The sequence below is a fragment of the Struthio camelus genome, chromosome 1, assembly GCF_040807025.1.
Source record: "Struthio camelus isolate bStrCam1 chromosome 1, bStrCam1.hap1, whole genome shotgun sequence".
Classification (NCBI taxonomy): Eukaryota; Metazoa; Chordata; class Aves; order Struthioniformes; family Struthionidae; genus Struthio; species Struthio camelus.
The window spans coordinates 144,094,830-144,119,992 of record NC_090942.1 but is presented as its reverse complement, the minus strand read 5'-3'; the positions used below and the strand labels follow the sequence as shown (position 1 = coordinate 144,119,992).

General features: G+C 37.0%; 1 protein-coding gene across 13 annotated transcripts in view; it reads left to right on the top strand.

Annotated features, from left to right (window-relative positions):
- The window catches only part of STS (steroid sulfatase), a 115,206-nt gene extending 93,568 nt beyond the window's left edge, over positions 1–21,638 (top strand). For all 13 annotated transcript variants that reach the window (XM_068921491.1, XM_068921577.1, XM_068921543.1 and 10 more), the window contains one exon: positions 18,129–21,638. In XM_068921491.1, the coding sequence (XP_068777592.1) occupies positions 18,129–18,511 (383 nt within the window). In that variant the 3' untranslated portion in view covers positions 18,512–21,638. The remainder of the gene's footprint in view (positions 1–18,128) is intronic.
- The last annotated feature ends 3,525 nt before the right edge of the window (positions 21,639–25,163 follow it).

The window sequence follows — 25,163 nt, the reverse complement described above, 5'->3', positions numbered from 1 at the left end:
TGACTCAGAAGCAACTGTAGCCCATGAGAGTTTGAATCAGTTTTTGAATAGAAACGTAGAAGGTAAAGTTAAACAAAACTCCTTTTTTTCAGCCAAAATCAGTTTCAGTAATTAGGGACATTTTTACTTATGCTGTGAAGGCATGAGGATGTATGTAAGTATTAGGATAAATGTATGTTTCACAGAGGTGAAGAAGGTTTGAACTGTTCTGTGAGAATGAAATCTTGCAGTAACAGCTTTGAATTTGCTGTAAAAACTAAAAATCGTCTGGAAGAATCCAGCATAACGGAGTTGATCAGCATAAAAAGTCCAAAGCTAGAATCAAGGAAAAGAGAGGGAGAAGAAAATGTAGCCACTGTGTCATGCTGAAGCCTAGGGTTTGAATAGCTGACTTTTTTTTTTAATCAGGTAAAAATAGAAATCATATAAAATTCTGTTTGAAGTCTTCTTTGGAGTCTTTTAAACTTTGAAAGAATACTCTGAGACTCTCTTCAGATTGAAAAAGAGGCTAGTTACCAGATGCATCAGTTAGGTATAGAAAATGAATTATGATACTTGAAATATGATGGGTGTATCAAAATTGGCATCGTTTACAATTGTTTATACAAGTAAAATTTGTTAACTTGAATATCATCCTTTGACAGTTTGCAGGTTTTACCTTTCCAAACATTTTGCAAAGTGCATCATTAACCTTATTTTAGCACAAGAATAAGTGCTGAACACCAATGTCTCAGTTTAGAGGCATGTCAATGGAAATGTAATCAGTCAGCGTATAGAAAAGCAACAGGGAATTGCAAAAAATTGTACAAAAATACAGGTTGTGCATTCTTCTGCTTCAGTTCATACAGCTCTGCCCTAGCAGAGTTGCTAAGTCATTTTAGAAGTTCTGATGATCTCAAGAATAACAAGTAGCTCCAAAGAGCAGGGCTATACAGTAACAATACAGATGTTGACTTAGATAAACCGTGCTGGTGTTCACACTGAGGCTATAACGATTAAGAAGAGGTGCTGAGAAATGCTTTAACTGGATTCTGGAACTTGATGCTTATTATGCATTGTCTGTAACTCTTGGACATTATCAAAAGCCTCATCTTTTTTTGTTTTTTTTTTTTTTTTCCTTTCATATGCCAAAATATTTCAGGTCTCCATTTAGCAAGTGTTTAATTTGTGCCAGTGCTTTTAAATAAAGCTATGACGTATTGATTTTTGGCAAAAAATGAATATAAAAATGAATTAAAAAAGAATAAAAAATTAATAAGACTAAGTTCTGAGACGTATATTTAAATACTTAGCAACTAGTAGGCTGAACTAAAGAAAAATGTGTTACTAGCTTTTGGCACAATATTTTTGAGTATATATCTTTCAAAGTATTTAACCTAATTTTAAGGTCGTAACACCTTAGTATTTTGGAGATAGAAAATGTGGAAAAGTCAGCGTTTTACTGTGTCTCTTTAACAAAGCTTAAGCTGATAAAAGTTTATAAATTGTCTCCCAGTGAAGTGAAAAAAAGAAATTAAAATTATTTGAATGTTGCAAAGGATTATTCCAATAGTGGATTCTCAAGTTTAGGATGTGGGCAAATGATTATAACTAACAAGGACAGTGTCTACATGCATAACTGCTTGTGTATTCCCCCCTTAAGTATTTCATCTTATTAGCAAAGCATGATAAATCCCTAAATAAATCATACTACTTCTCTCAGGGAAAGGGCTATTGCCAAGGCAAGAAAGTGTCAGCAAAAGATTTTGTACCTCATTTATATGTGAACCTCAGTGCTAGACTGAGCCAGTCAGTGCTGTCTCTGTCTAGATACAGGAGAAGAAGTTCCCATGGGGATTATACTTCATCTTTCTGAGCCAGTTTCAAGCAATTTGTTCAGTTTGTGAACTAAATAAACTCAAAATATATCCTTACCCCTACTCTTTGTTATATTTCATATTTCATTTGTTATATATCATTGCAATATGTCTAAGAACATGTTATGACTCAGGAAGGGACAGGAGAACATTTACAAGGGCATTAAGCACCAATGTTCTTTGGTCATCCATGGATCTACCTAACAGTATTTCTTCTCTGATATACTTTGACCTATTCTTGGAAAGACAGTTGTGGAAGCAGAGAATCTTTTTTTACATTTAGAGTCTTTTTTTGTTTTTGTTCTTTTTTTTAGGATAGACAAGAAAGTAGTGGTCCAAAACTATGAAGTTAAAGCTAGATAAACCTATGATAATTAGCAAGGTGGGAAGACTTTTGGAAAGGGAGGTGGTGATTTGAGTAATGTGGAAATTACTAAGTCTGTCTGCACGGCCTGACTTTCATTTGAATACAGTTTTATTGAGAGATTTCCTAATCTCTAATCCTAACTGAAATCCAGATTCCTTTTTATGTCTACACCCTTTATGTGCTGAGACTTTGGTTTAGAACACTGACTCAGTGTTAATAAAGAAAATGAGCTTAAACATGGACATGTTTAGTGTGAATGAAAGTCTGACAGAGGCATGTTGGGAAGTGTTAGGAGAAAATTAAGCAACCTTGTAGACACTACCTGAGTTCAAATATTTTAGTCACTAGACCCTAACCTGAGACTGTAGCAAACACCGCTCAATGTGCAATTCACTATAATATGAAATAAAACGGGTTACTGCATGCCACTGCTGAATGTTTAAACAAACCTGTTTTTCGCTTGAAAATCATGTATGGAGTCCGTTTTCCTTTCCGTTGCAGCAGCTGAGGGATATGTTTGCCTTGTGGAGAATAGCATAGAAAAAATGTGTAGAAGGAGGAGCCAGGCCAGTGAGTACAATAGGATGATAGCTTTCATAAAAATATTTTCTAGTGTTTCCTGTTACCGTTACTATTATCATAGATCTTTAGAGAGTATTTTGGGAAAGTAACCTGCTACAGCTGAGAGATGTGGACAGAGTTTGCTGAGCTATGGTTTAAAAATTGAATGTCAACTTGAAAAGCCGGAAAGCAACTGCCAGTATACAGATGTTTATGTTTCATAATATCCTTTGAGTGCTGTCATTACTCATAACTACAGTGGGGAAGAAGGGCATGTATAAAATTTATATCTTGTCATGTAATGCCAAACACTCTTTCAATAGTTTGGAGGAAGTACAATGTATATCTGTGGATGACTTCAGATCGAAAGCTGTTATGTATTCTGTTTACATGTATTACTTCCTAAAATGATAGTTAAAGGCCCTTATCCTAAACATAATCTACATGATCATATTCTTAGACCAGTAAAATGACCCAGCATTTCATGCTCAAGGATGAGCCTGCCTTTGTTTAATTCAACTTTGTAGCTGTCCTGTATAATTGAGCCTGATCTTCTTAGTGCTGCAATAAATAATAACTCTTGAATTAGGTTTGAGATGTAAGTACTTTCCTCAAAGACATTCTAAGGCATGCTAGAATTATTACAATGAATGATATAAGTTCTTTAAAATTGGAAGAGCAAGCCAAACAGAAGAAGGAGAATAAGTGTGATAAGTGCTCATCAGAATCTGCTCCTAATAGGAAGAGATCAAACAGTTGCCAAAGTAGTCACGGAGAGAGACTGGTTTGCAGTCTTATTGCATCTCAGCTGAAAAAAACCCAATGTGCCTGTAAACGCAAGATACTTCACAAGTATTTACTCTGGGATGCATATGTTTTCATTTACAGAGAATTGAGTATGATAGACTCCATTAGTGCAAATTAAACAAAGTTCAGAAATTCTTGGCCAGAATTCTGAGAGAATCTTTAAACTTATACAAATTAATTCTTACTTTCATAATATTTGAGGTTAGAAACAAAACCTTAAATGATTCATTCTGGACTCCTATATCTCATGCACCATTGCATTTTGCAAGATAATCTCATATTATTGATATTAAAGCATTTTAGTCTGTAAGAAATTAATCTATGTGTCAAAAACAGGTCGTAGAAGACCAAAAAGCCATCAATTGTCCAGATTCTAAAAATGATAGGAAAAGTTGAAGGGTACTCTGTATGACCCAAAAGGAGAATTATCCCTGATGCTGTAAGGGAAAGAGGTTTCTGCTCAGCTGTAAACTTGGCAAACATGTCTTGGAATATGTGAGCAAGGCACATTGGTTAAGACAGATTATCTCTGCCACCTCTTTCACAGCAGTAGTCTACCCACTAGAAAGTCTTACAACTGTACTTCAGAGATTGGTGGAAAAAGTGATCAGAATTCATTTTGCCACTCGCACATTGTGGAAAGGAAATCCTTACTGACCCATGAAAACGATTAACTAAAAGTCTTAAATTAGAATATAGAATATAGTCATTTTTAAGGGAAAATAATCATCCGAAGGACTGAAATGCTAGCAATTTTTTTCTCTTTTACATATAAAAGTGTAAGGAGTTGTAAACGTAGAAGGTGAAGGACAACTGCTAGGGAAGCAAGAATTCTGGAATTTGCTGACTTGCTTCTTATTTCCAGTTTTGGATGAAAGCTCTTCAGTGTTAGTTACGTCTCAGCTGAGCTCTCTGGCCATTATATTAGACTATTCTATGTTGCCACATCTCTCTAGCCTCGTTCTGTTGGTGGCAGGTCCGAGAGATCGGAAAGTCTTTGTTCAGATATTATACCAAGGCTTATGCAACATGTAGCTCAGTAAAACCTGCACTTCCCTGGATATAGCTATATATATCCATGTATACCCCAGAAGGAGAAAAGGCCAGAAGATTTTGCAGATGGGAGCTTGGACAACCAAGGAAATTATCTTAAATTAGGCATCAATGAATATTTTAAGGATTTTGGTATATGAAAGTGACAGATTCACTTCTGAATCATTTTCATTTCCCGCCATGTTTCTCTGATTCACCGTAGTCTTCAGATCCATTAATGCATATCCATGGCAGAACAAGGGTTGGCAATTTATTGAGGACAGGACGTAATTTCCTAGAGGCTGATATATTTGCTTGTTTGACTTTCAAGTGTGTGCAGGCATATAATAAAAACATTATTTTCCCCAGAATTACTTACCCAAAAGCTCTAATACAGCACTACCTTTAAACAATAATTTTGTCTCAGTAACCAAATTACATTATCTGGTTTACTCAGTTCTTAGTATTCTTTGATGCTCAACTATTGTTTAATAATCTAAGGCGACTTGTATATAACTCCTTATAAGAGATTCAGGGTCAAATAAGTCTGCTGTATTTTCAGCTGAAAGTACTTGAAGTTGTAGGTCACTTTCAGGCAATTTAAATTTTGATTGATACCCTCAGCAGGTGGAGACTGATAGATTTTAGGCCATCCAGATATGACCTTTTGTCTCCAGACTATACCAACAAAAATTGATAGAGGATGTTGCTGAGCAGACATGAGTTCAGTCTTCAGAGAGCTAGGATTTGAATGCTGAACACTGATTTTCTAAAAGGAAGAGTTGCCCAGAGTGCAGGACACTTGCCTTAGACTTGGTAAAACTGGATTCAGGTTTTTTCTTCCTCCAGATTCTGAGACATTAAATAAATCACTCAGGGTGTATCTGTCAGTATCAGCGTAGCGAAGAAAAGTTTTAAGCAAGCAGCAGCACAGATCCCCTTAAACATAAATTTACTCAAATTTTTCACTAGTTTTTTTCCTAAGGTACTCAAAATAGGAGATATGATGGGACTTGAGCATATTTAGATCCTTGCGTAAACTATTAGCTAAGCACACGAGTAGCTTCAGTCGCAGCTTGCATTGTACTTTGCTAAAGTATAAGCATGAGAGTATTACTTGAATGCCTAAACTAAGATACAAATACTTTTCTTTACTGAAAGCAAATAGAATGTAGAAGACGAAATCACCCTGTCAGTAAATTCAGGGGAATTTCAGCATTCACTTCAGTGAACCACAGCGTTAGAGATGGTATAGAAACGGAATTTGAATAGACGATGCAACAGGTGTATGAGGGAATGGGGCAATCCAAATGAACTCTGAGATAATTACCTCTGCCAAAATCTTTATTTAAACTGCAGCAGGAATTCATGAAGATGAGGATATGTATTTGAAAAAGTTGCTACATAAAAAACTAAGTGAAAGGAGTGTGCCAATAAAATGTGTCTTTATCTTCTCCAAGAAAGGAAATGAATGATAGTAGCACAGAAGTTACAATAGAAGACACCATCTATCAAGACAGCTCTAAAAAAATACACTGTAGGGAACAGTCATGCAGTGGCAGGGGGATGAACTAGATGACAAAAAGAAAATTAATTTGAAGTATCTGAGATGAGTTTTTTTATTCTTATTTGTTACAATTAGTACAGAGTAAAGTGCATATATTTATATGAGAAAGAGAAGCACATTGCATAAGCAAAGTAACTTTGTATGTACTCAGCATAGCACAGAGTGGACTTTAGCTTGTGACCGTATTTCAAAGGTCTTTGAGTGATTCTTAAGGGTGAGTGAGACTCATTAAGAAAGTGTACAGAAGTAATCCATATGAAAAAGGAACTTTTATTTAAAAGTTCACAAACCTCCCTCTGTATTTTCTGGCCTCCTCAGTTAAATACGTAGACTGTGCATATACTTGAAAGGAGGAGGTATTTGACACACAGTCTATGAACACTGGGATCTTTCACAAGTGGCAGCACCTTGTAAATAGATATTTGGTCTTAGAAGTTAAGTTAAAGGTGGATTAGAGGACGCTGGAGTTACAGGAAGTTTGACACACTGATTTGGGGTGGTGTCTCACTCTAAAAGTGATCTGAAAGACCGTGAGAGTAATACTCTTCACCGGAACTGCTCTAATGTTTTATTTCTGCAGTATAAAGAGATAGCTAAGGAGAAAAAGATTTAACTTTATGTTTGAGTCATAACGGGCACTGGACAATAATTACATAGAGAGCTGACAAGAAAGAAAACAAACCGTATCTTTTTAAAAACATCGTTAGTTCTGATGCCTGAAAAAAAGCATGTTTCAAGGAAATCTTTGAAGAAAATTATGTACGGGTACTTGTAATATGGATGACAGCAGTCTGTAGCTGGTTACCTCGTGTCAGGGAGAAGCAGGAGCGGGGCTGCTCCTTGATGGGGAGCGAGCCAGGAACCACTGGTGACCCCAGCAGCAGCAGTGCCCTTGCTGATCAGGGCTCAGTCCTGCAGCACCCAAGAGGGGCAGGCAGAGCTGGGTGCTGGTGACAGGGTCCATCAATGGTCCCTGACAGGGTGAGGTGATGATACAGGTCCAAGGTGTCTCCACAGATTCCAGTCAGGAGCAGCAGGGGATGAGACTGAAGACAGAGCTGGAAGCAAGGCTACAATCTAGGCCTATCCAGGGAGAGGGCTGGAAGCTGGTACTTCTACAGCATTGTGGAGCAGGGACTGACAGCCTCAGGCTGGGCTGAAATGGGGGCCTGGGCCCGGGGGGTGGAGGGAAGCCCAGGGGGAGGCTGGGCAGGGGCAGTCAGTGCTGTCACGGCCAAGACACCTCAGTTTTCTTGCAAAACCTGAGGATGGTGATGATGACATGTAGATGTCTACAGTGTAAACAAACAGCTACATCTGAGCTAATCACCATAGGCAACAGAGAAACGCACAGATTTCCTCTAACCCTAAAGCAAACTTTTAACAAAGAAGCAGACTCAATATAGGGTGGTAACTAGCTTATACAAAGAACTCCACATTGCAGATATCAAAAAATAGATGAGATGACCAAATTGTCAGGTTGCATACTAAGTAGCAGCATACTAATGAGCAGTAAATCCTACTGAATTCGTTGAACTGAGAATTAGAAGCACCTTACCACCTTCTCACAATGTATCAAACGTGAATATTTTGCTAAGTATCAGGAGTGATACTGTAAGAGTCTTGTTCCTTTTCAAGTTTGAATTTTCTGACTGGGAACTTCAAGATCGCGTAATTTAATTCATGTCATTTTTTCTTGTAAATTAGCAGAGGTTCAGTTAAGGGTATGTCTACAAATATGTAAGAAATAGTTAGGTTAGACTAGGTAGCGAAATATAAATAATGTTTTGTTTTTGCAGTATAGAACAGCATTTTATCCTGATAAGATCCTGATAAGAACTGATAAGAATGATGAGAAAAGAAAAAGGTGAATTAGATCCAATTTCTGATATGAGTTACACTGGCAAAAAGATACTTAAAATGTAATTAAGAAAGAGCCACTGGCTTTATAAACTCAATGTTCCTTTTAACACAAAGCTAAAACAGGACATTTACTATAGCCATTAGCTATCAGCACCTTGAGAATCTTTTTATTCTTTCTTTCTTACAAAAAAGTGCTACTGGTGATTAGGGCAGCGCTTACTGCAGAGATATTGGTGTCCTTCCCCAGAAATACTTTATAAACTTCATAAAACCTCATTCTTTGTCATCAACCTTTGTTTTGCTACCAATATGCAGTGGCACTGTAATTTAACAGAGACAAAAAGTAGAAACTTGTAACAACACACGACAAGTTTCCATAAATACGTAGACATATACTTTACTGTTGCTTATATATTTACGTGTTATAGTCCACTGCAAAATTTTTGCTTGAGATTTCCTGAATGGTAGAAGACAAGTTCTCCAGACCACTTTTCTGATTTTGAGGGTCACCGTACATGCTAAAGCTTAAAGTGTTGGTGTGATGTGGAATTACGTCTGTTCTCCATAGCTTCATCTACACAATCACATCAGGAGAGGAATTAAATAGCAAGAAATATCGAATTGAAAATGTTTAGGCCATGGAAGAAAATTCACTCTTCATTCAGTTGTAATTCATGAGTCTTCAGCTCACTTATGTCACATTTTTTGATGGACAAAGGCCAGCCCCTTTCTCCCCTCTGAGCTATGCCTTTTCCCATCTGTTTTTTCTTCCTTCCTTCCTTCCTTCTTTCTCTTCCTTTTTCTGTCCTTCTAGTTTCACTTAAGGTGGACCTTTTTTTGATCGTCTTAAATAGATCAAATCCTTATGTTAGTCTTTCTGCAAGCACAGAAACTGTAATAAACACTTTGACCTTCATGAGAATTTTCCTGTCATGTGGCTTTTCTCTTTCCTAGTTCCATAAGTCTATTCATTTCCAATATGCTAAGAGATTTCTTTTCTTTTCCAATAGTTTTCTTCAGTTTTTTTGTTGTTGTTGCTGCTCCTGGTTTTCTTTTTTGATGACATCAAGAAGATATTTCTTTTTGCATCTGAGTTACTCGTTGTTTCCTGCTGAAGTCCATTAAGATCTTTTCATCTTATTCTTGATTTTGGAAGATATTTTGTTTCTCCTGCTTCTTAACTTGCTTTCTGAGAATCCTCTTCACTCCTTGTTTGCCTGCTTGTTTTTTTTTTTTTCCTTTCCACCTAATCTTGCCCATTTCCTTCATTCATGGAGGCACCACAAACAAGAAGAGCCTCAAAAAATCCCAAATGCGAGTGCCTAGTTTGTATTTGACTCACCAAACACAACAGCTGGGAGAAACAGATCAGTCCGCAAGTGTTGTTTACCTAAGTTATCTTATTATGTATTTTAATTTGCTATCTGAGCCTCACGTCAGAGCAGCTGCAGATGAATTTGGGTGACATAGTATGGGCTTCTTGTTTGGTAAGTGTGAAATAATGTAACTGAGAAGGGAAGAAGAACATTTCTAGCTTGAACAGGCACCATAAAACTGTTTATATCCAGCTCAAGAAAATTGACTTAATCAACTGATGCACATCTCTGCAAACAATATTTTAGGTAGGAAGGCATTTCCTCTGACAAGCATGACAAACACAGTTATTGTTAGGCTATCAGTTACAGCTATTTATAGAGCTGACTTAGGCTGCTCCGTTCTGTAACAGTATTCACCTACCTAATCTGGGAGACAGCGCTAAGTAAAAGAAAAAAAAATGAATTAAATTCTACTCTTTTTTTTTTATATTTACCCTACTCCTAATCATAGTAAGAACACAGACCCAACTTCCTAGTTACCTGGGTTAAGTTGAAATGAAATAGAGACCTTCCTTACTGGAAAAGGTATGCTTTCTGCAACAAGGTAATTGTATGGATAGTTTTTGGTTTCTGGGAATCAGGAACCCTGGCCTAGCTGTGCCATTGGAAATTCACTGTCTCGGGGTCTGCATCATCAAGTAAAAGACACATTGCCCAATTTTTGTAAGTATACATTGTTTCTATTTTTAGATAACAGAAGTAAAGCAAAAGTAAAGTAAAAGTTTTATGAAGGTAAAAACTAATTTCTCTTTGCAACAGTTTTAGTTCTGGCTGGGTCAGTGCTACTGAGGAATACTTTTGAACCTTTTGTTTTATTTTCTGAGTGAATTTTTTGGAGCTTCTCAGGTTTTTAAAAGATTTTACAGTTTCTTGTACAGTAAGCTAGGTTAAAATGTCAAAACTTGATCTTAGTATTAACTGAGCTCTCAAGAGCTGGGAGACAATAACAGACTCTCAAAATATTTGTCCTTAAATGTAACAGTTTTTATGACACCTGACTAGTACCTTTTTAATTCCTTGATCATAAGGAATCCTTTGATTCCTTTAGTCCTTTTAATTCCTTGATCATAAGGAATGTTGAGGAAATAAAGTATCTGAATCAAAATATTTCAACTGGTGTTCTAAGTCTGAATAGATAGGATTGCCGTGAGTATGGCATTTTTAGAAGTATTAACTAAAGATAACACTTTCACCATAAAGAGGAGCTACTTTTTTTCCCTCTTTTTTCTCTTTCTTTTTTTCTTTGCACTCACCTTTCTCCTGGTTTAGATTACAAACTAAGGAGCAGGAATGGCCACTGTGTGAAAGTCACAAGCCAAACCCCACTGTACACAGCTCCAGTGTATCATTCCTCGTGAAGAAAATGATCTAAAAATTGCAAACTTTGCTTACGTAGATTGCTTCATGCATGACTGAACAAGGGTTCCCCAGACAGAAGGCTGTTTTAATAATTGAATGATAGACCTGAAGTAACCTTTCATCAAAGTGATGCTGAGCTTTCTTCCTTTACGTCCTAAGTAAGGAAGATTAAAATATATTAATCCCATTTAGAGCTCCAGGAGACCTTTCTCTGACCTCATTTTTATTAGGGAGGTAGATCACAGCACACAGGAGTGAAGCCTGTTTTTCCCTCTGCCGCACCCTTGCCTTTCTTTAGCTGGGAAGTACGACAGAGTCAAAACTGTTTACTTTTTCCACCCCTTACTGTGATCTGGAGAATATTTGAAGTTTACTGTCTGTGTCAAACCTGCATGCCACCTAAGGACAAAAAAAGATTCCCGTTGCTTTTCTTAAACAAGTTCTCATTTCAAGCTCAAGCTTTTATACTGTCTGGCGAACTGTAAAATAAACTTTTATTTTTGCGTAGAAGTCCACACTAGCAGGTTGCTGAGCTGCTGTGGATTATTTAAAGCTTGAACAGGTCCACAGGAGAACGGATAATAGAATTCTGGAAAACTTCCTAGGAAGTTTCCTAGCTTCTATTTTCCGTTTCTTCAAATGTATTGGTTTCAAATGACAGGCATGTACCACTCGAACTTTCTTTGCCCCCATCACACAATTTCCAGCTGAAGCTTGGGCCGCCCCCGCAACTGTCAGATAACCACCCTTATAGTCCTAAGTGGTTTAATACTCGCACAATTTTTTTCCTCATTTTCCAACTTTTCTTTCTAACAAAAAGAAGGGAATTGAATTGTCGTATATTTTTGGCTATGACATGCATTATCTCTCAATAGGACCAAAATTCATGTCATATATTTCAGATGCTAAATTACACGTACTATAATCTGTACAATATAAAAACAGAATTCATGCGTTCAGAATTATTTTCTGATATTTAGGATAGATACGGACATTTTTGCACCATATTATTTAGAAACATTACTTTTCTCTGATTCCAATTTTTTCAGTCTAACGAGAACAACAAAAAAATCTATGCTATGTTATCTTTCATGCATAACTGATGAAATTTTCAAAATAAAACAAAAACATTTGTAAGTATTCTAATAACTTTGATTAAGTAAAAATATTCAACTATTTGAGTCGCCTGTATAGAAGCTTAATTCATCTTTGTCCTGAACTTTTTAAAATAAACCAAATGAATGCTCTGTGTTCTTGGGCAGTGCATGCAACTCTGGGCTACTGACTTTAGGAAACTGCTACTTTTCGCTTTCATTTTGCATGGCTATTTCTTTATTTTTAGGTGTACTTCTTGCCATATAAAGGTCAAACTCACTTTCAATTTTCAGACTAAGACTTTGGAATACTTCATTAGTATGTTGTGTATCTTAAGGTTCTTTTTAACATCCAAATTTTGAAAAATGGATGGAGAGAGCCATTTATGAGCAAATTCCTGGGAATAGTTTTCTTTTTGGTTCGTTCAAACTTATCTGAAAATATTTGCAGAGGTTGCTTATAATTCCTTTGCATTTTGGTCTCTTATGTTTGCCTCAATATCAGGAAAACAGCTATCTGAATCTTTCAGATCTGTTCATTTCACTCAAGATGATTTCATCCACTTTATGTAGGAAAGGAATGATTGTCCTCCATTTGGTTTGTATTAAAAAAACGTGGTTTTTTGTAGGACAGAAAGGACAGAAGACAAAACACAATTCTGAATATATTTCTCTTTGTTTTTCGTCATCTTTGACAAGGTGCTTATGCTGTGTCACATTCTTTAGTGGGTTGCTCTCTCAGTTATTCCCTGTGTCTCATACTGACTCCACTGGAAAACCAGTACATGCAAATCAATACTATTTCTCTCACAAACAATAAAATAGAGCTTTTCAGTTTTCAAGGACCTTCAAATATAGCTTGGAAAATGACCAGTAATTTTGTTTGTGCCAGCATTATCTTCTGTCTCCAGTGTGACATCAACTGCTGCGTGGATGAACTGAAAATTACATGGAACATTCAACAAGTGAGGAGACTCTTGAACTAAATCTTCAGCAGGTGTCTGTATTAGGTCCATAAAATTACTATAGATGGAAAAATTTTCTAGGATAATGTATTCTTCCATGTTTCTGTTAACATAGTTCGAATACGTTTGGACTTCCAAATATGAGGTATGACATTGCATTAGTACCTCCTATTTTAGCAGCATTGTTTCTATAGCCAGTGATTTAATGCAGGAAAAGGATTCAAGTAGATTAAAATTACTGGAAATTCATCCCACTTGGGAGTTTCTTCAGCAATTAAAGAAAACTGTGCAAATGATCAAGCAATTCTTTTTGAAGATGATGAAGACTTCGGGAAGATTATTCTTTTTCAGCAGCTACTGTTCAGCAGCTAAACTTGACTTTTGAACAGAATTAAGTGGAACCTTTTCATACCACAGAACTTACTCAAAGTCACATATAACTCATACAAGAGCTCAGTCAAGAGATTTCTGTCTTGACTCGAGCAGCCTGAGCATGGTTTCACTGTGTCTTGTATTTTTCCTCCAGCGGTTGTTCAATATAACTATATATCCAGCACTCTGCAATTCTGTCTGTTTTAGCAGATACTTAACATTGCAGTTTCAAATTCATAAGGTTTGAACACCACTGCTATTACTATTTTGCTTCATATTTTTACCTCAAATACTTCATGTTCTGCACAGTGCTTTATGCAAGACTTTTCTAGCAACAAACCATTCTCATAAACTAACATTATGTCTTTGAATATCACTCAGTTATTTTCCACCTACATTGGGACATCGTGTGCTGTCTTGAGACTGATTTAACCACATAACACTGTAAGATACTGAGATACTTAATACAAGTATCTGCAAAATACAAATTTTTACCAAAAGAACAATAAAGCTAAAAATTTTAGCATACAAATAGCAGTTTTTTATTAGCTGTTTCAGGCAGGCACATACTCTTGAAAACATACCTTTTCTTTATTGTTACCATATTCTCAATATACTAGATATAGTTCTACAAGGATTTAGCAACCAAAACCTTTCTCAAATTGTTAAATTATTGAAGAGCTGAATGTATATACAGATCTATACACATTTGCAATACCTACATTATATAAGATCAATAGACAATCTGTTAATTCTAAATAACTAAAAATATATGAAACAGGAAGAAAGGAATCAACCTAACAATAAGTTATCTGAAGAAAATCATTTTAAAATGAGTTGCAGTATTCATCTGCTACTCTGTAAATATCCTTGAGAGCTGATATAAGTTAGAGCTTGAGAACTCACAATGGCTACATAGCACACTCAAAATACAGAAAATATCTTTAGGCAATTTACATGAGTATTCTAGGCCCAAAGGGCTGTGCTCAAAGCCGTCTAAGCCAAGGAGAGACCAACAAACACCCCAATTTATGTTGAAGAACACATTTTTTTAACAACATTACAGAAGAAGAAGCAAAATAATATGAACAAAGAAGAGGGCAGTAGCTGCAAACCTATAAAGTTGTTATAGATGAAGTACAATAAAAATAAGGTCTAAGCAATAACACAGCAGTAGCTTCTATTCACTTCAAGAACTGCTTATCAGAAAACAAGATTTAGCCGTGAATGATTAAGGATAGTACTACTATAACAGAAATGACATCCATATCCAGAGTGTCACTGCATCTGCATATTAATATATTTTACTGAGAGACTCTTACTTGATTCCACAGCTGCTACCTGTCTGTTGGAGCTACGGTTGTCCGTATGAGTAGAAGAGGATGAATAGTCTGCTGTTTAGTGGGTAAAGAATGAAACAGAAGAGGAGTCTGTCATGGAGATCAAACTTTTAGTGATTGTGTTCATGTATTTGCTTGAACTAACTGCAACCTATTTTCATTTGAGAATGTTTACATATACAACTTCTGTAGCTTTTGTTTTTCTAAATATGGGAGGATAGTGATATTCTGGCAGGTGACTAGGTGAAACTGTTGGACAATTCATAGAGCTGGAGCATTGCAGGAAAAATAGATGATAAGTAAAGTAGCTGGGAAGCATCCGGAAAGGGGCCTGAGGGGTGCTGCAGCATTAGGGCTTGCCTGCTTTGTTTTAAAAGGGACCTGATATACTTCATTTGGAGGGAGCCCTGGCAGTTTTCCTAATGATTTCGCCGAGGAAGAGACATATAGTTGTCTTTATATAAAAAGAGAGCTTACTATTCAGATGGTTTGCAGAGCACAGGTATTGTTAATTACCAAGAAATTAATTTGATCCTTTTGGTTAGCCCTCTGACAAAATGAGATTTTATACCAGTTGAGAGACACTGGGAAAGAACTCTGTCTTTTAAATATCCAGCCTTATACGGTTCATCAGCTTTACAGATTAGAAGTCTGACAGCTCTTTATGTCTCCTAGTACATTACACTAGCCGTTCTACAGCTACAGACACTGACAGATACGCTTTAGTTTTTATAAAGATTAGGAAATCAGTGGTTAAACTCTGTTCTGCTCTTCCTCCAGCATCACATGAAGTTCCAGACTCTCAGTGAAACATCACTGGAGTGCAACAGATGTTCATTGCACAGTAACAGACTTTGCTCTCCCAGAGCTTAGTGATAAATTACCATCAACTCTTTAAAAAACTGGGTATGTAATTCAGATACAATACAACATCACACATGTTCTGTCACCCACCTAAAACATGCATTTGCAATATTCTATATGTTCTGGATATAGGCAAATCTGAACAATTTTTTATTCTATGGGAAAAAAAATCATGATACAACTTAATTATTTTTTTCTTTCTTTTTCCTGTGTCTTTATACTTGCCTGTATGAGCTGATGATAATGACTTGCATTAACTCAGAATTCTCTGCTTAATCTTGCTATGTGAAAGCCATTGAACTGGCCCTGTAATATAGTGCCCAACACGGAAGAAGTTGACTGAAAAATTCTTTTTAATGTCATTCAGCACAAATGCACCCTCAAAGAAAGATATGTGGTAAGACAGCATCACCACAAAGTTTCCATATGGGAACTTACTGGAATTTCTGTTAGCTGACACTTTAATAGCTATATACTTTTTTTTTATGCTCTTCTTATGTCACAAGGTGATGATGTTGAGAATCAAATTTTCAGGTGAGGTAAATACTGCATGTCTGTGAAGGCATATAGTGCACTGATTAATAAAGCCCCTTGGCTTTTTATGTTTCTCATTGTCCATCTTGCCAATTAAACACTCTTAAAAAGCCTGAAGAACTATTTAGTATAGAATCATATACTTTATCAGAATGTAAAATCTAAATCTCAGGAAATGAGAGGCAATGTTCTGTGCTTAAGTCCAAAGAGATGTAAGAGGAGTGCTGGTGTTTGTTGTTTATTTTTAATTATGAGAAAACAGCAAAGAATTCAAGTCTCAAACCAACCCGGCAAAACGTTACTGGAAAAGTAGATGAAGGAACACATCCTTCCTTCCCCTTCGTCTTCCCTGCTCTCCCCAATATGAATGGGCCGTCACAGCAAGAGCCTTTGGTGCCTTTTAAAGAGTGCCATGTCCTATTGTCTGTGTCAGCAAGTCACTCAGCCTTTAAAACTCCTTCCCCTTTGCTAACTTCCAAGCAACGTTCAGAGGACTCTTCCAGTCTAACGTGTGTAACAACCTTCACCCCTCCGACCCGGATTTAAGTGCAGACTAAGTGAACTGGAAGTCTCCAGGTTCTATCACTGAATAGGTTTCTAAAGGTAAAATTTCTTATAAAGTGAAAAATGCTGTAGGATAGAAGAAGCTGTAAAGAATGTTAAGGTCACGTACTATCTTTTAAATTCATGCTATAGACTAGAACTACAGCCTGTGACTCCTTTTTTCTACTGAAACATGTCTTTCTTTCAACCTGTTTTTTATCTTTAAAAGTCAAGTACGAGGTAGTTACAGCATGTGATATACCAGTTATCTCTGCCTTTCCCACATTTTGTGGTGATTTCCATTCTGTTGAACTGGTGATTTGGTTAATGAATATTAACCACTGTAGCACATATCAATATATGGCATTTTTTAAATAGATTAACAAAGCTTTCTGTGAATTTAACAGAACTTTTGCCTCTGAGATTAATTTTACCTCTTTATATGGAGAAATACTAAAAAGAGTGTTTCCCCTAGTATTTAAAAAAATGAGAAATTAAGAAAATGATTTCAGCATTAAGGTGCTGAATGAGCCCTAATGAAAATGTACTTTTGATATCTGCATATATTCAAATGGATAGATAGTCAGACGTTATAGACCTAGTCTAGAGACCTCAGCTATTTAGTATCTCACTTTTATCAAGAATAAAGCATGGACTCTGACTCTTATTTGTTCTCTAGCCTGTTTCTGTAGGACTGTAGTTACATACTTCCCTTAAAATTATCATCTGCTCTGTGACACTTGAGCAAAATATTAGCCATTTTATTATTTGATTTCTTTCTTGATAAGCATTTCCGGGTTCTCCAATATATCTTCTCTTCAAGTCCACTTCTTGAATGAACCAATTCATATTTGCTTATTCTTAATCCAGGAATTAATTTGTATTTTTAAATAGTAAAAGTACTGAATGAAGTTATACAAGTACAGACAGTTCAGTTTCTGCACAAAACAAATTAAGCTAAGTGAGCTACTTAGAAATGAAAACATGTCTGATTCTCATATTAAAAAGCAGAGTTTCACCTCAAGATTACACCACCCTAATACTTATTTATTTTTTGCAAAAGCATCTAGAGGCCTGAGACAGGAGTTAGGATCAGCTCATGTCACCACATTTAATGAAATGAGAGTCTGTGTCTCAAGATTTTTTCAGTCTAAGCATATGACAGGAGGTATTGGGTTAATACAAAAAAGAGATGAGGAGAGAATAAGATTAACATGGAATTACTTTGATTTGCAAAACAAGCAGCAGTCATAGCCCGACAATGTCTAGATATGGTCAAGTGGTCCATTTTAATAAGTCTTGAAGAAAGTGCAGTGGCTTAGTAAATGTTTATGCAGATCTTCTTAGCACTGTTCATGTAAAAACATAAAGTTCTTTAAATCTTCTGTGATTTAATTAATCAGAATTCTTCCAAAGGAATGAAGTGGTCAGAATCATATATGTGTGTAGCACAACAACCACCATGTTTTGCTTAGTTTTGTTTTGCTGTTTCAGTATGTGGTAGTGCCTGTACACAGTGAAGCTGAACCAAAAGACCGATTTCCTATGGTATAAATTTGGTTTTCATAAGATTAGGGGACCTTTTGTTTGTCTGTTATCATCAGCTGTTTTATGTCTGTAAATTGCAGGTGAATCTATTTGGAAAGTCTTCTTCTTCACTCCCAACTTTAATCCTGAAGACTCCAATGGTTGCTATGATTCTCATGTTTGCTTTTGCTATGGAGGTTTTGTCACGCGCCATGATCCCCCACTACTCTTTGATCTCTCCCGAGACCCTGAAGAAAAAGTCCCACTGACTCCAGAAACGGAGAGTCGTTTTTATGAAATCCTCCATGTCATACTGCAAGCAGTAGATAACCATACCAAATCACTGCATGCTGTCCCTGACCAGTTATCATGGGACAACCTTCTGTGGAAGCCATGGCTCCAGCCGTGTTGCTCATCTCTCTTTCAGTCTTGTTATTGTGACTATGAGTCAGAAGATAACCTGCTGGAGGTGCATTCTGGATAAAGGAGCTGCAATTCTGTTTACAGAAATTGGAACAAGAAGAGTATCTAGGTGTCTGTACTAACTTTTGTAACTAAATTTCAAGGTTTTATTATGTATAACTCATCTTTAAATACATTATTGTGACAGAAGAAAATTTCAGTCAAGAGCCCCTGTGCCAAGAGGAGGTCAAGATACATCTTTTCTGTCTTTGCAAAATAAGAAAAGTGTGAAACATAAGTTGTCCTCCATATCTACAAATGGGTAAGCTGCAGGCATTTTCCAGAGGAGATTATTTTCTAGATCCTCAGCTCCAGCTTTGTTCACACCCAGCAAAGAATTTTCCTTTGCTTGAGTTGACTGTGACCATTATACACACACTCTCCTATCCTTTTTGGTAAGTATTATCCACCATTAGTAGGGCATTGCACTAAGAAATTAAAAACAGATATAGCAGTGGAAGTGTCCATCTGTGACTATAGTTTGATAAGTGATAGGCAGATAAAGAGTAGCTTTGTAGCAATATCTCTATCAACAAGCAGCACTGATCTAAAACAATAAATAGATTGCCAAAAATCTAACATTGCATATACCATGCAAACCTAGAGAGTTACACAGTGGGGGACCTTGTATGCACACTGAAAATGGTACTCCCTTGCTAACGCCCTGTTGTATGACATCAGTCTTTGTTTCAGAAAGAGAGAAACCACTGCAAGTGTATCAATGGCATGCTTCAGTGTGCATCAGAAGTCTCCAGGTATAGATGCAAGCCAAATTTGTGCAACCCTTGCACGCAGTCACCAACATAGACGCACTCTTAGGCTCTTAACCTAGTTGCCAAATGAAAGATTTGGTCCGTGCTTGAAATCTGAATTCCAAATTGACACTATTCTATAATAGTATCTTTCAGCATCTATATACCATACATATTCTTCCACTGATGAGTGCAAGTTGCACTCCAAATAAATAAAATTGAGAGGCTTACTTTAAACGTTTTTGCCATCTTTTAAGCTGTTCGAATAGGACCTACTATTTTCTGAGAGTAAACTTGGTCTTGAGCGCTTAAGTTTTCCTAAAGCCAAATATAACTGTCTCTGACTTCTTAGCAAGGCCTTGGAAAATCTACAGTACTTCAGGGCTAATTTCTATATCCGTTTTTATCTGCGTCTTATTCAGTCACATTTTCTTTCCACTCTGCAGCTAGGCTAACTGTTTTATTTGGCAGATTGTACAAGAAGGAGAACATATCAGCCAAATATTAAAATGATTTGATGCCTGATAATAGAAGGTGACTTGTTCCTTGTCAGAAAAAAAAATGGTTAATTCCAGCATTATGATGTATTAAAATCTATTTGGTGGTATTAACACATCCCTAATGTAAAAATGATCTTGGTTGATAGTAATGCAATAGCTTCAGTCAGACAGCATTAAGGTTGTGATCCAGTTCTTGGGAACTGTTGAAGCCTGTCCTGTAAAAATATATTGTGAGATATGGTATATTCCTCTCTCTGTAAAACCTGTGCTTTATTTGATTTTTGTGCTGCAGTTTCATTCAAAATTTCATTCTTGAAAGTATCCAAATGCCTGTCCTGGGAAATGATGCACTTTCCTTGAAGTCCTATTTTTGATGTTCTACCTTGTGTTTATGATTGTGTATCTTTACTTATGTATGTGCTCTGCAAGCTGTCTGAAGGTAGCAAAAGCATGTGTATGCTGAAAAGTTATACGATTTGGATGATATTTCCCTGATAACCAGTCAAGGCTATATATATTGTATCTGGAAAGCTGTCAGATGGCCATTCATTTAGCATAATTCCCCCTTTGCTTGATTTAATTACTGAATATAAAACATAAATTTAGAAAGAGAGATCCCTGCAGCATCACGGCAAGTACTCTTCTACAGAGTCTTCTAAGAAGACTTTCTGTGGCTGTCTCTCTCTTTCAAAGTAGAATCCATACCTCACAAATTTCTGGTCCCCACCGTTCAGACCAAGCAGCCACTGGAGCATAGTGCTGGTCCCTCCATGACTACAGCCCTCCTGCCCACGGCACCAGGAGACTGACGTGTGCTGCACCCTGGGGGCAGCCTGTGGTCAAGGTGCAGGTTGCCTGAACACTGAGCCCGGGAGCAGGGGGGCTTTCTCCAGGTCTCACAGTTCAAGTGCAGCTTGCATAAACTTTTCAGGCAAACATTCCTGCTGAATCATATGGGCAAAAATATGTTTGTTAATTATACAGCAGTAATTCAGATGACGTGTTTCATGTCGTTGGATCTTTTTTCCCTCCCACAGTTGCTTGGCTGTGACCTTGACAGGGATCTCAGTGGATATTCTTAAGAACATCCACATCTACTTCTTTTCCTTAGGAAACTGCTATGTTACTATTATTTCTTTCCTCTCTGCAGCTGCAATAATTGTTTGTTCTGTTAGGCACAGCAACTGATCGGTGCTGCCTGACTAAGATATAAAAAATGATACGTTTTCTACTGCTCTGATTTCTTCCTGACTGAATATGGCATTTCTTTTACGCTGTCCTTTGGTTTTGGCATCATCTATCTACTCTCCTTTCGAAAAACCTCCACACCCCTCAAATATTTTTTAACCTATTTCTTTCCCACTCAGTCTTACCACTTGCCTGTCATATTGATCACTATGACTATTTTGTTCCTAATCAATCACAGAATATTTTTTTTTTTTGTAAGAAGGTGTGATTTTTAGAGGTCCTTGGCTCTCCTAACCTCCTAATTATTCCTACTTGAGGTCTATGAAGGATCAACTGTGCATTATGGAACCAAAGATTTTAAAACACACCCAGGACACCATTAATAATACAAGTTATTTCTTTTTTATGGCACAAATTCATATTTACTAAAATCTAATTTAATGTAGTAATTAATATTTTGATGTAATCAATAAATCTTAACTCCATTTTGACAATTGCTCCTTCAGTAAAGATTCCATGAAGAATTAAACATTTTTCCTCATTCTCTATGCACATGCTTTTTAACGCCTAAAGAAATAATCCTTGGCAAATACATTGCAAATGTATTATACCTTCCAGTTCTGTACCTTCTGTTTTGGAGATGGCATGTCAGACCATAATAATTAAAGCTATCTTGTTTAACTGTAAAATAAAACAAGAAGAACAATATCCCATTTTTATAATAGTATTGCCTGGTTTAACAAGGAAAAAGTTTTGTTTTTCACAACATTTTATTGATGGTATACACATGAATCACAGTTTATTAACCAGAATGTCTCAAGGAGAATGTGCTGCTATTTTACTTGGAGACTGTGACTTTCAATCTATCCTTTAAGTAGCATCTATACTGTAACATATTCAGAGGGACCCTAACAGGCTGGAGAATTGGGCAGAGGGGAACCTCATGAAGTTCAGCAAAGGGAGCTGGGCCTGTTCAGCCTGGAGAAGAGAAGGCTGAGGGGGGATCTGATCAATGTGTAAATGTATTTGAAGGGGAGAGTGTCAAGAGGATGAGGCCAGACTTTTCTCAGGGGTGCCCAGCAGTAGGACGAGAGGCAACAGGAACCAACTGAAACACAGGAAGTTCCATCTGAACATGAGGGAAAATTTCTTTTCTGTGAGGGTGACTGAGCGCTGGCACAGGTTGGTCAGGGAGGTTGCGGAGTCTCCTTCCATGGAAGTATTCAAAAGCTGTCTGGATAGGGTCGTGGGCACTGTGCTGTAGGTGACCCTGGTTGAGCAGGAGTGTCGGACTAGGTGACCTCCAGAGGTCCCTTCCAACCTGAACCTTTCTGTGATTCTGTGATCCTGGAAACACTTCTGATATGGCTTTTTTAAAGCCTTTTTGTTTTCTTTCCAACTTTTATTCCTAATTTGCATTAAAATTAACAAGAACTTGCCTAAAACTTAATGTAGATAGCAGTCAAAGGATGCTACAAATTGGGCTTAAGACTACTCAAGATGGCTTAAATCTGCTAATTCTGAACCGAAAGCAGTGAGCTTGCACGAACAAAAGCTTCAATAACTCAGGACTTCTTATGCATAGGAACAGGCGATGAATTCCAGACTTTCACTGAAGTTTTCACTATCCTAGCTAGCAAGATAAAAGCTAGCTTAATTACCCTATGGTCAAATTTTTCATACATTGCAGACCTTAAGTTACCTGGATCATAAGAGTTGTAATGGTTACATAGCATCTCCTAAATACTTTAAAAAATGGAGTCATACTCCTTTAATACTAATCATGCTAGGTTCCCTGTGTACATTAATAGTAGTATTATCTGTAACAGAAAGGTTTCCCATGTCTTGTCCTTAAAAAGGGAAATTATATTTGAAGGACAGTTTCAGCCTATATGGCCAACTTAATTATAAAAAAAGTCCAATATCATTTATTCTACTGTTATCAAATAATACAATCTTTTTATGCAGATAAAAAGATATCTTTTTATTTTATTTTATTGCACCTGATTCATGTGAAAAGTATTGAGAATTAGTTGAAATTATAAGATAAAACACTGTTGTGACACGTGTTTTAACAGAATCTGATATGAAGTTGTTTTATTGGGGACAAAGCATCTGAGAAGCCTTTTGGACTCAAAGTGGGCTGCAAGAGAATAACCTTGGTTTAATGTGATCTTCATTGTTTGTCAATGAAACCAAGCTATGAAGCCCTACCCACCAGTCCCACCTTTAAAAATGGGTTGCTTGGAGAGAGAGTGATAAAAAGGTTACCAGAAGTTTGCCTTGTATGTAAGAACTTCTTTCATATTATTTTCTTATTATTATCTTCTGTGTAATTCTCCTCCCTTCAAAAAAGACAAAATAATCAGATTTAGGAAAATGTTCCAAGTGGTCTGTAACTGTCAATCTTATGCTATTGTTAAGTAATGCATTGGAAAGCAATTGATTAATGCCACTATCCATATAGCTGTTTAAGCTCCAGGGTATTGTTAGAATAGGAATTTTAGATCCTGACACCTTACTATCTGAAATATATGAAAAGCACAGTTATCCGGTGACATCTCATCACTCAGCAGGCTTTTAAAAAAAAATGTAGTATTCTGCAAAAGGATCAGCTTGGTGCTCCAGCCTTCTCTCCTGTGATGCTTATAAAAATAAAGGGAAATCCTCTTTGATACTAAGATTTATGCCACTGAATGACAACCGTCTTTGACTATCTTTCAACAAAATTCAGTTGTGAGAGGCCATCCCTAGCAGCTAGATGGCATTCTGCCCTTTCTGGAAATTAATGACAATGACAGAAATGTTTTGCTGGAGCTCAGGCAGCTGCTTCAATATGCACTATATGAATCCTGCAGATGATATTTGTTTTGCCCATCAATTTTTAAGCACTCAGTATCAGACTATGTAAAGGGGTACTACTCTTTATAGTTCTTTTTTTTTTAATTTAGGCTCAATTTCACACAACTCGTGTAATTCTCCTCTTTGCCATCCAGACCCATATTGAGGAATGTACTTTCTTTTAAACAGCTTGGATTGGCAGATTTGTAAAGACTGTTTTATGGATGCAAACCTTTTTTTGGGTGAAAGGAGGTTATTATATGATAAGATCAAGGAGACTGTCCATTAAGATACAGACTCTGGCCTTAATCTGTGAGGGGAGGGTAGAAAGGCAGCTGTGCAGTAGGAGCCTCCTGAGGAATTGTGTCTGATTAACGCCATGGTTCCTCTTATGTCTTGAAGGCAATGCAAACTGGAGCAGAATTTTTGCTACTCACTGAAATCCTGCTGTCAGTAAACCTCTTCTGATTAGTGCAGGGCAAATTGTAAGGCAACAGCCCTTTAACATACACTGTGGCTTAAATGGTCCCTGCCCTTTTTGTCTAATTGATTCTCAGGGTACTAAACCTTTAGGTTTCCTGAAAGGGCCTTTGTAGTTATGCTAATCTGACAAAGCAGAAGGAATAAGTAATCATAAAAGTATAATAATGATATTTTGCAGGGGACCTAGAGTATGCTTATGAATTGATGCCTTGGGCATGCTTTTCAGCTTCTGACACCAGTTTCAGGCCCCAGTCACAATATTATCCAATACTGGAAAGCCTTGCTATGCGAGGGAAAAAAAAGGACAAGAGTCCATGAACAGATGGGAGCTGTCACACATCCTGATGTGGTGCCTGATCTGAAAAAAATGAAGATTGTGGAGCTCATCAGAGAATGCGTCTGCAAGCCAGTTTAGAGGTGGCAAGAATATCATCAGGAAGTTGAGGGAAGAAGTCAAGATTTGTGAAAGTGTACAGGTTTGGAGGTAGGGAACAGGAAAAAAAAAATCACTCTTCATCTTCCTGTTGAAACTGTGCCACTGAGTAGTAAACAATTTATAATCCAGGGAGCCAGAAAGACGGTGAGATTCTCTACTGGTAAGGGCATTCACCTGGACTGTGATGACAGTTTGGTTACGAAACTTCAAGATTGATTAAATATTTTTAATCAAAGTACACTGATTGCCTCTGGAACAGAGCAAGACATAACCCTAAGGCTACATAGTCATTTTCTGTCTCGATTACTCGCTCCCTGACCCAATGAATCTATGTTTCTTTACTGCAGAACAGCAAAGCTTGCAGGGGCAGGGCAGAGAGAGCATGCACACTTCTCCTTGCCCACTCTCTTCTCACATCCAGCCAGTTGCTTCTGAGTGCTGTATTTTAATTGTGTGTCCCATCCAGAAAAATGT